Genomic DNA, 16934 nt, shown 5'->3' with positions numbered 1-16934 from the left:
ACTTTCATGCCGCGTACTGCGGATGACTAACCACTATGACGAGCAAACATGTATGCAACATTCGTTCAAATGTTGCTTCCGCGTGGCACCACTTTTCCAGCTTTCCATCGCTGACAACGCAACGGTACCGTTTCTTTCGATTTCTAGAGCTACCATTCTTCTTTCTGTCGCCCGTTTGCAGCCGGCCACTATGGGCCTGCAAATACATACTAGCGACAGATACAACCCCTGCGCCTGCCTGCAGCTGGCTGCAGATGGGGTCCTGCCAGTCCGGGGCTGAGGCCCTACACCACAGCTGCTCAGCCTGCCACCCAGACTCGTATTTATCTGGGGCGAGTCTCCGATGCTTTTCTTCTACACCCAGCCTGCTCGAATATTCGCTCGTCGCCGCTGTTCGACTTGGGAATGGCATCAATCAGCAAATTCACTTCGGCACTTCTGTCCGTCCCAAATGAGGTCACTGTTGCCGCAGCAAATTTCAACATCAACTTTTCGTTGATGAAGGTCGACGCACCGAAAGAGTTTCATGGCTTGAGAGACGCGTTGTCTATCAACCGCCGTCGCGAGGCTGAAGAGGGTGTTTCCCATATCACAGCAAGGACATTGGCAGCCTTGTTCGAATCGGTGATTCCTTCTATTCCACGCCTTACCGAAGCTTATGGGAAACGAGTATCAGAGATATGTCAACAATTGGAGGGAGCTTCACCACGCAGTCTTAACCTAGGGCTCTTCGCTGATCGGGCTGGCGCTGATGGGACTTCAATCTGGGCTGCGGCTACCTCAGGACAAGGCGCGATTGCGATGCACCTTCTTGCCTGTATGCTCGCACGGATCTGGAAACCGACGGAAGCCATCTCTTTGTGGGTGGAATTGGTTGAACGGCGGAAGGAGAAGATCCATGAAGCATACAACGCAACCAATGCAACCGGCATCGCCGCGATAATGGCAGCTCAGCAACTGTTCACTAGGGAGCAACTATCGTCCTGGGATTCAAGTGCGAGGTCCTGGCTTCAAACGGCAGATGCGACTAAACGTTTCCATCAAACACAACTTATGCTCATAATTAACAATGTTCGATTGCCAGTCAATACAGCTAAGGACCCGTATGATAGCGTCATCAACGCATGGACGTCCGCGCTGAAAGCTATGGAACGACTCATAAGCGGTATCCCACAAAGGGTTGAAGATGGTTCCGTTCTTTTAGCAATATCATCTTGGCATCTTTATCCTAACATGCATGTTTTGGCAGAGAATGCTAAAGACGTTGATCTAAACGACCATCTCATGATTAGCTCTCTCCTGACTCTCTCCACGACCGTAGGCGAAACTGCAAAACAGGGTGTGTTCTGGTCGTTGCCCCTAACTCGCATGCGGTACTACTCGCCGCCTGTGGTTGCAGAGCGTCACTTAGCTTTCGATACATCAAGAATATCTATGGGAGAGTTCGAGATTGTGGTCCTGGGCGCTATGATAGCACAATCAAGAGAAATATGTCCTGACGAGCTGAGAAGCTGCAGGTTCATGGTCACTGTCAACGATTGCTTTCGACGAGTCGGCCAAGATCCGCCGCCTTGGTTTGTCATTCTCGCTGAAGCCGCAGGTCGGGTCATACATGCAAACGAAACAACACGTGCACACCTTTTGAAGCTATTGAAGCTTGGAGGAAGGCGATGCAAAAGTTTTCTCAGCCATCCGAGCGACAAACCGCCCTGCTTCTTTGGACTCGGGTATCATCACGTGCTGATTCAGTTGCTGGGCAGCACCGATGACAAGATCGCTCTACTTCGACGCGCAGCAAAAGCTCGAGGCCTCAATACTAAAGAGACCATGATTCGATATGCCAATACCCCTAGTTCCGCAGGCTCTTCTCTCCTCGAATCTAGATTCACTACGGCTGTTCCACGTAAACGAGCTTCCCGTAAACGACCTGCTGAGGAAATCGAAGTGCCTGACACGGGACACTACCGTTTTGCGATCGGACGTTATTTCAAGGCTACGTCTTCATGTCACAATGGACTAGACACTGGCAGTCTATGTAAATGCATCGATCCAGCAGGTGAAGAGTGTATTTGTAAAAGGATCCACGCTCACTGCAACGAGAATTGCCACCCAGGTGCGAACGCCGCTTGCTCGACCAAACCTTCCCTTCCTCTCCAATGCAGCTCTATGGAATGCCCCGGCGATGGTGGTTGCGCAGGATGCTACAATAGATCAGCGCAGCTCTCCCTGAAGAAACCGGGCGAGAAGGCCATCCTGATACCCCCGACTTCTTTCGAAGGAATAGACAGTTCACAGTTCCTGCTTCACAATACCAAAGACGGCAGAATGAAAACCTATGGGATGCTAATCGGATACGGAACCACTGGACTGTTCAAGACGAAACCTCATGTAACATATGACATGTTTTCTTCAGATGTACGCGATAATCTGCCTGCAACTATGGATGAGATTGAAGCAGTCGTTCAAGCTGATTCGTTCGACATAAAAGCTATGGACTTCTTGCGCTGGTGGACTGAATGGTCCAGTACTGGATCACAGCAATTGACAACCTCACTTGATGCATTTGCATTCGCATCGTTGCTATACTCGAGGCTTGAAGGCGCTACAGTGACGATCGAGGTAATCGGAAAACCACTATATGACGCACCGTGGGCCACTCCGAGTATTCCATGGGATAACGACAACGAGCCTGAATCGCCATCCGAGGAGTTGGACTGGCTCGAGAACCTGCAAACAGGCTATCAGGGTGGAAGTAATAAGGGTAACGACGACGATGGTCGTATTCAATTGAACGGTTCTTCTCGATCGCCTTCTACATCTACGAAAGGCCTACGCAACGTGCCAGCCACCTTAGCACGTGAGTTTTCGTGCATATCGTGGTTTGAATCAGCGGAATTCGACATACCCCCCGGTAACCTTCATGGAGTCTTCGCTTTGGCGAACGGCGACTCAATATATGTCGCATCGGTCTTACTGAACGACCCCGCGGCCAGCACAAGAACTGGTCTGGTCAGGAGAGTGTTCGGCAATCTGGGTCGCCCTGAGATGTGCTTACTTGTGCCACCTTCCAATCCAAGGCTGGCAAATCCGGACTTAGCGTCGTGGAGACACGTGAACCATTGTCCTTTTGATGGCCAATTTCTGGATAGCTTCACAAGCACTTCGCTACACCTTAATTTCACCGATTTTGAGATGACATTAGATGTTGGCGCGCGTGGCTTACGAGATCGTCAAGTCGTACTTGTTGAGTCACTCGTTTCGATAGATGACCGTGGTAGAAAGATTGGGGACTTAGACGTGTTGTCGATATATACACACGACAATTTTCATGTTGGTCCGCTTTGTGAACACAAGGAGAACCCAAAGAAGCAGAGGAAGCTAGACGAACTAAGTCATGTCGTGTCACTTGACTGTTGGGATGAGTTCTTAGACTTTCCCCAAAGTACCGGGGTGTTTCGAGCTTTGGGGAACTGGCAAGCTCGACTAGCTGCTACAGTCGCTGGACTAGAGGATGGGAAGCGCGTATACCTTCTTCCTGAGACGGCTTGCATAGCTTGTTTGTGGACCGCTGTTGCTACTGATAACTGTACGAATATGTTCATAATGTGAGTAAAACTCGAACGCCATCGACGATACAATCTCAAAAAATCGTATGCTCCGCAGTACCAATGATCATTTGATACTTCGGCGCTGTGGCTCAGTGTTCCTGTCTGGTAAAGCGATGAACATCGTCTATTATGGCCAGTGATCCTTATTGTAGTGCGTTTTCACACATCCGAACTCATGCCACAATGTCGAACGAAGGCACAAAAGCAAATCGCACAGCCAAGGCCGCCTTGTACATCAAACCTCTCCGACAACACGGATTTGGATAGGTAGATTACCCTTCCTCCTCATGTTTGCTAGCCATCACGCGCTGATGTGATTATTAACTTACAAACTATGAGACGATTACTCTACTACCCCTTACGGCAAAAGTCCGTTCCATGACATTGAAAGTTTCGACACTAGCACGTGTTCATATGGTAGTCGAATTTTCGCCCATTTCACCGTGCTGATGAGCATGAGCCTGGTAGTCAAGAATGGAAGTTGCTGGTGTGCGGCGGCGAGGCGTTCTGTGCAACGCTTCTTCGCTCTACCTAGCTCCCACGCCGTCAGATCAAAGTAGCTTTCGCATCACCCACTCTTGCGACCCAAAATCAATCCTCCAACAAAGTGTACGACTCGATTTACGCCCAAGGTTACTTCGGTCGGTCGACGGCTTGGAGAGGTCCAATCATGCCTCCTCCAAAGGCCACCGAGCCGCACGATAAACTTCAAGATGGTACATCACCAGTATGTAATTGACCCACTACCGTTCAATGTGGTCTATCTGTCTTCTCCATAGATGAGAACCGTACCAAGCCATTTCATCCCCGTCCTCAACCCTCTGGCCAAACTCTGGCCACCTCTCACAGTCCAAGATGACATCGAAGCCCATATCGACTACAACAAGGAATACCCATCCAAGAAGGAACTCGCGTCTCCGCTCGCAGTGACCCCAGAGCAGGCCGTTTTGTTCCGATACCGCGTTACCTAGTCACCGGAACTGAATCCTCCGAACTTCAACTACGTCAGCTATTACGGACTCGAATCTGTCTGTCGCATAGTATTCTACCATATCGTCGACCGCTGCGTCAATGGATTCCGGGGCTTTGCTTTCGAGGATAGGGCTCGCACGCAGTTTGTTAGGAAATCGTCGATCGCGATTGACAAGAGCGCTACCTGCGTAGAGCGCATGAACAATGTCGTCCACACACTGACACTTTGGAAGAATATTTGTCATGACATCGCAGAAGTGAGAGTTGGCTGTCGTGATTTAAAGTGAAGTGAGACATGGACATTTGGTTCTGGTAATAGTCACATATAATCCTTCAGAAGAAGCATCCTTCCATTGAGAGCTAAAGCGACACCTTTGCCTTCCCCAGCAAACAGTGCCCCGCACGGATACATTTGGCCAAATCAAAACTTCATATCCATCACCTTGCGTGAAAATTTGTTTCAGGACTTACTTCTTCTTGATCGTGATGGGAGATCCACGGAACTCAGATGAACTCGACCAGATGGCTTGAAAAGGAGGTTTGTGGGAACAGCAGAGACCGCTAATATCCATAACAAATTTCTGCTGTTTGATATCAATAGGAAGTCGACACCTGTTCACGCAGTAACTGGTGGAAACATTGATAGACGTGTCTCGTATGTCCATGATAGATGTAGAGCTAGTCTGATCGTAGATGGCCAAGACGCAAACGGCACAATGATACCGCGACTGAGGTCGGGTGTCCTGTACTATGCTTGCGCGTTTGACGCCTCAAGTGGGACCTGTGAGAGGAGATATGGTCATTACCAATGCCAAGGAAGATATCCATTGAGTCCTCTGGGCGGTACACGGAACATTGAGCTTTCTCCGGTCACGTGAGACACGCCAAGAAACACGGGAAACTACCTCCGCGTTGGTGGGTCATGACCATCGAGGTCCCGAATGCACTAGCCACCTGATTGGACGATGCACTATCAGATCAACTTCATCGACTAAATGAGCAATATTTTCCAGTTACAGTGGTTATGCCTCCGCAGATCAGACCAACTCACCTGTTTGAAAGCTATATATCAGACCATTCACTAGAGATCGCATCATATCGCCTGTGCATCTTCTCATCATTCTTACCTAAGAGCCTGCACGCTCGCAATTGAAGTCGCGATGGAGCATTACGACGTGGCAGTTGTCGGCCTGGGCGCCCTCGGTAGCGGTGCCGTGTATCATTCGTCTATCAAAGGAGCAAAGGTCATCGGATTCGAACAATTCGAGTTTGGACACGTCCGCGGTGCATCCCATGACACGTCACGTATCGTACGGAAATCCTATGGAGCACCCGAATACGTAGCGCTGGCCATATCGTCATACAAGGACTGGGCCGAACTGGAAAAGAGAACCGGACAACAATGGTTGACAGTTACTGGTGGAATTACCATGTTTCCCAAAGGATCTCCCAACCTCGCAAGCTCCTACTCGGACAGTCTCGACGCCTGCAATGTCCCGTATGAGCTTCTGACACCAGAGGATATCAAGAAACGCTGGCCGCAGTTCAACGTCCCCGAAGGCACGCAAACAGTATACACATCAGACACAGGCATCGTACATGCGTCTCGTGCGGTCGCAGAGATGCAATTCCAGGCTCGTATTGCAGGAGCTGTGTTGAAGGATAGAACGAGAGTCGATAAGCTGACTCCTGATGATACCGGTGTCATCATCGAGACATCAAAAGGTCGCTATCATGCTGGCAAGGTCATCATCGCTGCTGATGCTTGGGCTAATAAACTGCTTGCGCCCCTTGGCGAAGAAGTCCCCCTCGATGTCATGCAAGAGCAAATCACATACTTCAAGCCCAGCGACCCGGATGCTTACGAGCCGGAGAAATTTCCTGTATGGGTCTGGGCCGGCGAGAATTGGTTCTACGGGTTCCCAGCATACGGCGAACCGACCTTGAAGGCAGGACGCGATGTGTCTTACAACAGAATGACGACTGAGCAGCGTACCTTCGTTCATTCTGAAGAACTGCTGAAAGAACTCATTGGTCTGATGGAGAACATCATCCCTGGCAAAGGGCAGACGCTTCGAACGATCACGTGCCAGTACACAATCACGCCGGATCGCCAATTCATCATCAGCCCGTTGGAAAAGCACGAAAATATAATTCTCGCGCTTGGTGCCGGGCATGCGTTCAAGTTCGGACCTACAATTGGTCGGGTGACGGCGGAGTTGGCGATCGATGGGAAGACCACCGATGATATATCAAAATTTGGCCTGCCAAAGGCTAAAGCGTTACCCTCAAGTAAATTATAGCCTATCAATAATGGAATGAGACGTGGCTTCATGAAGCCTAACCATGGGATTGTGCAGAGATCCAGATCGTTTGTGATGACAGTTTTTGTAAGCTCTTGATAGTGCTCATCTTCTACAGCGGATATCCGCGCGTACGATGTGAGGGTCTTCTGCAACATTCCTCTTACGAGAGCTGTTGATCTTATACTGTCTTCGGTATTACATTAGTGTACGGTGATACACGTGGCCAATTCACGTGTGAAATAATGTTCCAATAAACACACCCGCATATGGTGGACCTATTTGCCCGAACACGTGGCGGACGTCTAACTTAATGAAGTCTATTTCTCATAGTCGGGGCTTCTTGGTCCCTGTTTCCTGTGCAGCTGCGTCAAGTACAGGAGATGACGGCGTGGGCTCAAATACCTTAGTATACACCATACGTTCTGTGAACGAACCGATAGATCAATTCCACGAGCCAATGGACTACAATTATGGTAAACATTAAGTAATAAGGCGTCGAAATGAACCCATAGGCTTTCACTGCATTGCTTACCTGTTGGGTCAAATTGAGATCACGTTTGCAAGCCCCATGTGTCTCTCAGTTATTTAGGGATCAATACAATCGGCCCCTAAATTCTAACATTCCGACATGGATTTGTGGTCTTGGACTGGGCAGGCTTGCCGTCTAGTGCTCGTGTGAGATGCCACGTAGTTGATTATCGCCACAGCACATTCTATAAGCTTAAATCGTTATCGAGGCTCGTGCTCGTGCGTTACGGAGTCAAGCTTTTTTGGTAGACTAGTGACTAGTTAAAGCAAGAGCATGGCCGGATCGCATTGCCTTTATCGGCCGGCGCGCTACTGTGCAACCACGCGACCCCACTTCCCCGCCGCATTAATTCCGAAGATAACTGAGGCCCCCTCAAGGACACCCATAACGAAGCTTGCACAGTAATATCAGACGAGCTCTATTGAAGCCTCGCGCAGTATCTCCGACGACGCGTCAAGGACACCCAATATCACGCTATACCGCATCAACGGAAACGAATCGACTAAACCAAGAGCGTCAAAACATTACTTTATCAAGGAAAATAGTGGAGAGCTGAAGCATCAATTTGGAGGCTGACTTTGGCACTGCTGAGGCCAGCTTGCCCTGACCATCAATTGCTTTCCATGGTCGACATTTCTAGGCGTCACTAAATGGAGACCACAATACAACGACGTGGACGTCGAGCCTGCGAGCCATGTCGGTATGTTGAAGGGCTGATATCTCCAGCGTACGATTTGCTAACTATCATCCAGGCGTAAGAAATCGAAATGTCCCGGTGAACGACCGCGGTGTTCACATTGTCGCCGTTTGGGCCAAGCGTGCGACTACAGCTTTGATGAGCGCGAGACCTCACAGACTACCCGGGATGACATTATGGTACGCACATAATGGCCCGGAGTATATGTATGAAGTTATATTTCGCATGTATCAAGCTAACGACGGCTCAGGGTCGCCGAATTGGACTCATTGAAAACAAACTAGATCAGCTGCTAGACTCACTAAGGTATCTTGGACGTAAGAATCAATGCGCACTTGAGTGACTATCGAGACAGATCCAATCAGGTGTCCACCGCAGTACCCGATCCTTCGAGTCCTTCTCCTCCATCGCGTACAAGAAGCGTAGATATACCCTGCGAGCTATCACCAAGCAACCAAGATTCGACATCCTTCAACATCAGCACGTGAGACATCACCGAAGAACACCCTGTGAAGATATCCACTAAATAATATTCAAAGACTGCCGCAAAGAGACAACTATGCATCGAGACTAGGCCAACTTTATCTCACGTGGTGTCAAAACCAGCCTCTTCCTCTTTTCCAACAAAAAGACTTTTCAGCATCTCTCGAGACCCGGGACTATGGGTTGTTCCTTGCAATACAAACTTGGTGCAACCGATTTCCTCCGGAAGCCCAGGTACCTGAAAAACGACAATCCCTGGAAGCGGAAGTCAGGTCAAGCCGGCAGATTGCCATGAGCTCTATCGCAGAAGGAAACGTGAAGCTTTCGACTTTACAGACCCTGTGCATTATCAGTCTTCTAAGTTTCGCTGGTAAGTTGTAAAAGGGAAATGGACCTGAGTATAAAGCATCTTTGTCTGACAGGTCTTAGATGGACATGTCATGCAGGCTGGACTTGACCTTAGTCAGGCCCAGTATCTCGCCAGCTGTCTTTCTCCTGATTCGTTCCTTGGTGATCCAGTCGAGTACGATTTGTGCATACAGAGTATATCATTGCTGCACAGTATCCAGGGCTCGATTCATGATGCATCTAATGCAAAAGTCTTCATAAGCGAACTTAACTATCGCTCAAGGGATCCATTCCATAGGTTGCACAATGAACCAGAGCCTGACTCTGGAATTGTTTCGCACTCAGCAATGGTAGCCGAAACGTGGCAAATGGCGAGAGCATATGCAGCCTACCATGTCGGTCCAGACGAATTACCCCCTTGGGATCCCAGATCACACTACTCACACATCATGTTGCGCCACATGGAGATCGATGCTAAAATCCCTCTCAAGTACCGATTTGCCACAAGCAACTTTGGTGCGCTCTCTTTGGAGGAAATACATCAGCGAAGAGATCATTGGGGTCCCTGGCTGTTCCAACAGTTCACTTGTGCGGCCATTTCATCTCTCGTTAATCATCCATTCCTTCTGTCCATGCGCTTGAAGAACTATAGGCATGCAATGCCACAGACCTTCCTTCACCAGTCATATGTTCAAATATCGAGGTGTAGCGCCTGGACAATGCACTACCTGCGCATAATTGAAAACACGGGGCTTCAGGTATCCGATCCTTCGATTGCGCATTGCGTCACGATAACAGCTACCATTCACTTACAGCACAGCTTTGTACAGGATGCAGCATTTTGCCAGAAGGCACAAAACGCTTTTAACGCATGCCTCAGATTTTTGGACCGCATGGGCCAAGTTTGGCTCTCCGCAGCAGCAATGGTCAGACCGTTCTGAGATCGTCATAAAACCGTAGCTGACAGGTACTATAGGCACACAACCTGAGGAAGCTGCAGGATAGCATCGTGATGAGGTCTTATCCCTCTGAGCAGAATGGAGAGAACGCTAGATCAAACTCAACCTGGTGTATCGATGCCCAACTCCTCTGGGACCTCCTCATCTACGAGAGAGCTGGCCGCTTCGGCGCCGATACAGACAAAACCTTGTTTGGTGACAGTATCATCGTCAAGTCTGATCAGTCTGAGAAAGAAGATGTTGCCGAGTTTGCCATGGTTGGATGCGCCGGGATCTCCGGCCACAAGACAGTGCCAGTGGAGGTCATCGCCGATGCGCCCGACGAAAGCGAAACCTTTCCACTGCTCGACTATTCGGCGACTCCGACCCCGGTCATGCAAAACGGTCTCGAAGCGAACACCGATTTTGTATTCGGGAGTGCGGGCGATATGAATCACTTCATGGACCAAAGTAATATACTTTTGCAGGAGGATTTCGGGAAGGCAATTGGTGGCTGGATAAATTTTAATGCAATGTAGACTATCATTGACGGCTGGGGAGTTGATAATGGGGCATCATCAATCTCTGGAGTCTAAGTGATCTATGAGAATTTTGGGGTTTGCCTTTTGCACAATTGCCAGGAATTTGCGACGGTCCCGTCTGTCCCACTTACACTGTCGATATTTTGATAAGCACGTGATGAACGACCCTGACTGTTATTGATACATGCATCACCGCTATCATTCGGCACTCGGAACTTCAGGTAATTAGAACCTCCACCAGCACAAGAGCGGGAGAAATTACTACACAGAATCGATAGGGGTTCTCGGACAACTTTTGGCTGTGCAAAAAGAGGAAAGCCTTTATTATTTAGGCAATACAGGTGCTCTCGCTAGCGAAGACAAAGCATCCGTCGCGCTTGCGCAAGCTAGACTCTCACTTTGCTAGAGAACCTAATGGATCGGGACTGCAATTTATTTACATCGATCATCCAAAAAAAGAACCATCCACAACCCCTCCATTGACGGGAAAAAATAGCTTGAAGCCAGCCGATGTGTATTCTCACGGCAATTTCCCCGATATGAGATTACCATGCCAGGATACCCTGACCCTCACCCAGTACCCCGGGACATTGGGCGCCTTCTAACGCAGCGCAAAATCGCTCCTCTTCCATAAGTCTGTCTGTGACCGTAGCTCTGCGGGTAGCAGGCCATATAGGCTTACCCCCATTCTCTTTTTCCTCCTTCTCTCGGTGGCTGATGAGAAGGCCGCGCACCTTGTCTTGGAACCAAATGGGGCCCTATGATGGCCATCAGTCATGAATCAGGATCTTACAAGTCCGAAAAACGTACCTTCTCCTTTTCAGGATGCAGCTGCCCATTCGTGAAGACACCGCCGCTGAGGTTTCGCTGTGCACCATTGCAGAGAACCTTGTCCTCCTGCATAACCGTCTTGAAGTACGCATCGATTGCCTTGAAATCTTCATCGCTGGCACCCTTCTTCCGGTAGACCTCGTACTCCATTCGGGTCTGTGTCGCTGATATTGGGACAGCGCGCTGCATGAAGAAGAAGTGGGGCCTAGTGGCGGCATTATCAGCTACAGGCATCAACGAGCGCGTTCTCATGTACCTACGTCACAGTGAACGACGCATTCGGCAAGCAGAATTGGCTCGCTACTTGGTAAGTACCCTCTTCTGGGTCTTTGCTTGTGTTGTAGTGCAGTATGTATCCTTTCTTCGTATCGACGTAGTAGCTCTGTAGGTCGATGACATTGGCTACGGCTGGGTGGCCCGTGAGACAATGATAGCACTCGTTGTAATTGTCGGCCAAAGTCTTCCAGTTGTATTCGCCGATCATGTGCCATTGATGATCGTACTGAAAATCACGCTTGAGGTCGACACTGTTCAGTCGGTCTTGCGTGTCCACACCCTCAAAGTCACTCTTCCACTCGACTTCCGGCGTCTCGTTGGCGTCCATATTTACCCAGACGAATCCCATACCATCCACATGAACGTGCACTGGGAAGAGGCTGTGCTGCGCCTTGTCGAATCCCGGAGTAGAAGCAAACTGGGGTGCCTTTGCCAGGTTCCCTTTGAAGCCGTAGGACCAGCCATGGTATTTACACGAGAGAATAGATGCACTGCCGCTCTCTTCGGTCACAACAGGGAACGCTCGATGCCGACAGATGTTGTGGAATCCATTGATGTTACCCTGAGTTTGCGCAGATGATTAGTTATCCAGTTAGCCAGCGCGTTGCCGACTGAATGGGACATGCACCTACCTCGCGATCCTTTACGAGGAAGAAGTCGAACCCGGCTTCGCGAAAGGAGACATAGTCGCCGGAATGATCAAATCTTAGACTATGAGTGACTAGGAGCCATCTCTTAGAGAAGATGGCGCGGCGCTCCAGATCATATAGGGGGCCAGAGTGGTACCACGATGCGGGAAGGGCGCGCTTGACCTCGTCCTTTGGCTTTTCTGCAGTCGGTAATGAAGAGGAATTGAATAGACTGAGCATTTTAAAGGACTTAGAATGTCGGTCTCAGAGTATGGATGTCGATATTGTGAGCACGCGACCTGATGGTCGAAGAGCTGATAAACCGACCACAACCGCACATCAAATCCATATCAGCAGCTTCTGCGTTCGCGCAAAGAGCCAACACACACGGTGAGGTTTCTCCGTAATCAGATAAGGTCTCTTGGCTGGTGATAAGACGTTCGCATACAAACACGGAGATGTCCTCCGTGTCCTCCGCTACGGTACCACTAGTGTCCCATCGCTACCACCTCTTGGATGCCTTGGCATTGACTCTATCGAGGCCTCCACACGTCACCGGATCATTGCTGGTCAAGGGAGAAAAGTACTGATACATTCTGAAACACGTTTGCTTTACCATTCCTTTCCATGTCGGTGTTGTAGATCTAGTCACCCACGGGCTTTAATTCTGTATACTCTTTCGGACGCAACGCAACCATCGTGTAGATATTCACCCAGCCGCGCTAGGGAAAATCTATTAACAGATCCATTAAGTCGAAGTAAGTCACGTTGAAATTACCGGTCTGACGCGGTGAAGCAACGATTTGAGAAACTTGCAGCATAGAAAGCAAGGACTGTCCAGATATTGAGTGAAAATAAGTACCGCTGATTTGAAAATACTGCTCAAGATTCCAGACAAACCTTCGCCTTCATCGTAACATGGGGACCAGCTTCGAATTTGGTCCCGTCCATCGTCCCTCTCTTGCTCAGAGCAGGCTCGATCACCATTTCAACCATTCTGTTCGGAGACACGACGTCAATGTCTTCATCATCATCGTCTTCCATGCTGATCATGTCGTAAGGTAAGGCACTTGCGTCTCCTGTTGGAAAATTCAGTTCCCAATGAGCCCGTTGAGTACGCAAAAGACGTGACAATTGGAGCGCTTCCTGATAGATACCAACAAGTTGCTGTTCTAACGACTCGGGGAGCGATGATTTGGCCCATGGGTGAAGGAGATTTATAACATCAATCGCAGCGTCCGTGGCTACCTTACCCATGTCCTCTCCTTGAGTGGCTTGTGGTGTTACAGTTGAGAGGAGATAGGCCGTTAGAGCCTTCCAATCGTGGAACGCGCGATCCGACGCCCCTTTCCGGGTAGGATCTATCACATCTCAGGATTTCTTGGCGAAAAAGGCACTGTCTGTACTTACCCGCCCCAGAAAGAAGTCTTTCGATGTGGTGGAAAGCTTGCGCATCTGCACTGCGGAGCCAGCTATCTGAGGGACAAAAGCAGCTTTCGACCATCACAAATGATGCCCACCCTCGTATGAAACGGCGTTTAAACTTCTTGTCCATCTTGTCGCGGCGTTTCTCGTCCAGGCCTTTGTCGTTCTGGTATTTGTTCATGAAGTGAACAAGATCGGCATGGCTGTTGCATGATGGAACCACACGGCGGTACTCTGGAAATTTGGTCGACTTAAAGTCAGGCATGCGTCCGGTATCACAAGAGAATTTTCCTGACCACGTGCGTATATCTTGCAATAGAGCGCCGATCTTTTGGCGGATAGCTGCATCCATCTCCTGCGTTGCAAAAATTATCACGTTTGTATCTTTCGCTAGTTGTATCTGGTTCGCGGACTGTTTGACCGATACCACTTTCTGTTGCTCGTAATGCAACTGGTAACTGAGATCTTGAATGGTCTCTTTGAGCCCATTGTTTTGTGTTGTCCAGTCAATTTCCGCTTGTTCCATTGTCCGCTGGTACTGTTCCAAATCCTCTTTGAGTTCGTAATAATTTTGTTGCTGCCGATTTAGTTTGGACTCGAGATCTTTAACTTTGTCTTTCAAAGCGTCGCGTTCACCTCGGTAGCGTGTGGCATTGTCATGTTCACCAACTTTCTTTCGCCACTGATAAGTCAGACTGGTCGGACAAGTAATGAAGGAAAAACCTACAACCAATCCAGTAGAATTCCCACCATGCGACTGCTGAACGAATATTACATCGGAAGGTTTTGACGGTAACGGCTTCATGGAAAGTGCTTCCTTATCTGTATGACCGGAGGCTGCTCCGCATCAGTTACGGCCGAAGTTGCATAATGCTTGACGTGCCAATCAACTCCATACCGATATAAGAGTTACCTCTTCTAGGAAGAGGTGGTGGTGCTACGCTGGGTGGGTGCTTGTCGAGGCCATGCGTCGCCTGCGATTCAAAAGACGACGTCTCGCTGTCTTCAGGTACCTCATTCTGTAGGTGACGCATCGTGGTACGCATCTTGCAGAGAAGGTATTGGTATTCTCGACCGGATGCCAATATCAGTGCAGAATTAAGCTGGAATGGGCCGAGGAATGGGGCACTTCGAAGGTCCGATCTTTTAGGTGTGCCGGAGATGGTCACTTCAGCAGCCGCAAATGCACGGCTATCACACCCGTGTGATGAACGCCACTTTGCTGCCTGTAAACAGTTCAAGGGGCTAGATCTGGCTCAAGGCTGAGCGCAGGCTGCTTCTCAGCTCCACGATCAGCGCGTAAATGAACTAGCCTAAGCCGGGAAAGTCATTCCTGGTTTGGCGAATGTGGCAGATATGGGTGATTCGAGACGAGCGCTTTGCGCAACGTGACCTCGTTTTCATGCAAGTAAAAATTGGTGAGCACGTTCGCCTGTAAGAGGCGATTGGGAGAGCGCCGTAGTGGCGGGCCGAGGCGCTGTGAAGTAGGCTAAGATTGCTTTCTGCGAACTGCGAATGCGAACGCTAAATTTGTCGACCAAGGAGCTTTCGCATCCCTGAGAGGCTGCAGTGCTCAACATTATCTCTTGGTCAGGCTCACCATTGCCACTGGGATCCAGATGATCCCGCATTCGGACTCTTATGCAGCTATTACGATATACAGCAATGGAAGTTCCTTCAAAGCTACGTGAGATATTCAACAGTATATAGATACAAAGCATGAGGGGAACTATACAACCACTGATAGTTTCAATCAAAAAGCTAACAAATCCGTGAAAGACGACATGTCGAACTCAGAGTTGGTGTCTTGAAACCACGACACTAGGAGTGGCAAGACGCCCGTTGGTATGCCCGCTAGCCCTGCGAGGATACCAATTGCCGTGGGTAAAAAACCAAGTACCTTTCGCGTACGCGATTTCTTCTGCTTAATCTGCTGATCAATCTCCTGGCTGACTGGGCGTTGCAACTGCTCTTTCTCTTTACGAACAGCCGCTAGCCTTGCTTGATCTGCCTCCCAGTCCTTCTGAATTTGTCGCTTCATCTTCCGGTCATTTTCCTGCAATTCTTGCTTCAGGTGCTCCAAGTCCGCCATCTGCTGTTCGTATCTTGCCTTGAGCTGATCTAAGTTGTGCTCTACGTATGCCCCAGCAGTTGTTTGGTCTAGCGTCTTCCCCTCCTGAACAAGCTCTCGCTGCAGTTCAAGTACCACAGGCTCACTGCTTAGCAACTGGCTAAGCAGGCTAACGGCTGAGCCCCGATCACCGTGGAACCGGCTCATCTTGGACCCATGTCCTAACATATACGCCCAGAATTCTTCGCGGAGCTGGTGCTCCCGGTCTGAACCAAGCGCGTCGTTCAGGCCATCCCATCGTGTGGTAGCAAGGATGACATTCTTCAGCGCATCGATACCGCATATCTTCTTGCAAATCTCGAAGGTCTTGATAGAGGCTCCGGTATAGCGAATGTCCGTGATTCGGTGAAGATAAACGATGCCCTTCAACTTGACGCCCAATTTGTATTGAGCTGCGAGCACATCTGCAATCTCGTTGAGAATCTCTGCATCGGTTCGTACAGGATCGTCGAATCCCGGAGTATCCATTAGTAGGACCTTGCTATCCCCAACTTCAGCGGGTACAAGTTGGCAGGTCTGCGTGCCTGAATCTGTCAGTTGCATACTAGGTATCTGAATGGGACGATTACTGACATGCGTTGAGTGTGTGCCCTTCTTGGACTGCGTCTTGTCCCGCTAGCTGGTTGATGAAATAACTCTTCCCAGCGCCGGTCACGCCCATTACAAGTATCATGCTCAGGACATTGTCTTTATCGTTGCTGTCAGCCATCGTGGTAATCGAAGTGAAAGGACTTTGGAGTATGTACAGCCAAAATGCAGGTATAGTAACATATATTCGTTGTTGTGCACTTGCAACTTGATCAGGCTGAGCTAGACTTCTTTGTAGTACAGCTCGCTAACCCATGAGTGTGGCGTTCGATCCCGAATCCGAGAACTAATATGCGCCCACTCGTAAAGTTCAGCTCTCACAGCCTCCAAATGCAGATCCCCGGAATCAGAGCATGCATTGTGACGGACAATGATAAGTTTGATGTGATTGGTAGTTCCAATGCGTGACCTCAATCAAAGTTCAGGTGTATGCAGATGTGGACCTTGCGAAGGGCTGTCTGCAGGCTAGATCCAGCCCTCGAGTAGCCAGACTACTCGCTGCCTTCACGATCTCGATCCGAATAAGTCCGGAAGAACTATTGATAGAAAGGCTGGGGCGAGACTGTGTGCCTCCAATCTAGAACCCTCGTACCCAAGCTTTAGCCGATCATCTCTCTTCTTCACATGGGGT

At 49.5% G+C, this 16934-nt stretch overlaps 6 protein-coding genes across 6 annotated transcripts; 3 read left to right on the top strand and 3 right to left on the bottom strand.

Annotated features, from left to right (window-relative positions):
• Positions 1 to 819: 819 nt before the first annotated feature.
• N0V89_007784 (uncharacterized protein) lies at positions 820 to 4579 on the top strand (the record flags this gene model as incomplete). Its single annotated transcript, XM_056216545.1, has 2 exons — positions 820 to 3047; positions 4405 to 4579. 2 exons carry the CDS (start codon positions 820 to 822, stop codon positions 4577 to 4579), a joined length of 2403 nt encoding a protein of 800 aa, XP_056070792.1.
• A 1161-nt stretch (positions 4580 to 5740) lies between these two features.
• N0V89_007783 (uncharacterized protein) lies at positions 5741 to 6883 on the top strand (the record flags this gene model as incomplete). The annotated part of the gene is made up of 1 exon (XM_056216544.1): positions 5741 to 6883. One exon carries the CDS (start codon positions 5741 to 5743, stop codon positions 6881 to 6883), a length of 1143 nt encoding a protein of 380 aa, XP_056070791.1.
• A 2953-nt stretch (positions 6884 to 9836) lies between these two features.
• On the top strand, positions 9837 to 10420 carry N0V89_007782 (uncharacterized protein; the record flags this gene model as incomplete). Its single annotated transcript, XM_056216543.1, has 2 exons — positions 9837 to 9845; positions 9920 to 10420. 2 exons carry the CDS (start codon positions 9837 to 9839, stop codon positions 10418 to 10420), a joined length of 510 nt encoding a protein of 169 aa, XP_056070790.1.
• Positions 10421 to 11024: 604 nt separating this feature from the next.
• On the bottom strand, positions 11025 to 12399 carry N0V89_007781 (uncharacterized protein; the record flags this gene model as incomplete). The annotated part of the gene is made up of 5 exons (XM_056216542.1): positions 11025 to 11059; positions 11106 to 11181; positions 11234 to 11478; positions 11570 to 12052; positions 12159 to 12399. The coding sequence occupies 5 exons, from the start codon at positions 12397 to 12399 to the stop codon at positions 11025 to 11027; spliced, it is 1080 nt and encodes a 359-aa protein (XP_056070789.1).
• A 642-nt stretch (positions 12400 to 13041) lies between these two features.
• Positions 13042 to 14389, bottom strand: N0V89_007780 (uncharacterized protein; the record flags this gene model as incomplete). Its single annotated transcript, XM_056216541.1, has 2 exons — positions 13042 to 13520; positions 13570 to 14389. 2 exons carry the CDS (start codon positions 14387 to 14389, stop codon positions 13042 to 13044), a joined length of 1299 nt encoding a protein of 432 aa, XP_056070788.1.
• Positions 14390 to 15337: 948 nt separating this feature from the next.
• On the bottom strand, positions 15338 to 16424 carry N0V89_007779 (uncharacterized protein; the record flags this gene model as incomplete). The annotated part of the gene is made up of 2 exons (XM_056216540.1): positions 15338 to 16239; positions 16289 to 16424. The coding sequence occupies 2 exons, from the start codon at positions 16422 to 16424 to the stop codon at positions 15338 to 15340; spliced, it is 1038 nt and encodes a 345-aa protein (XP_056070787.1).
• Positions 16425 to 16934: the final 510 nt, after the last annotated feature.

This window comes from Didymosphaeria variabile, assembly GCF_027946475.1.
Source record: "Didymosphaeria variabile strain IMI 356815 chromosome Unknown scaffold_5, whole genome shotgun sequence".
NCBI classification, from domain to species: Eukaryota; Fungi; Ascomycota; class Dothideomycetes; order Pleosporales; family Didymosphaeriaceae; genus Didymosphaeria; species Didymosphaeria variabile.
The sequence above is the reverse complement of the archived record's forward strand: the minus strand, read 5'-3'. Positions and strand labels throughout refer to the sequence as shown.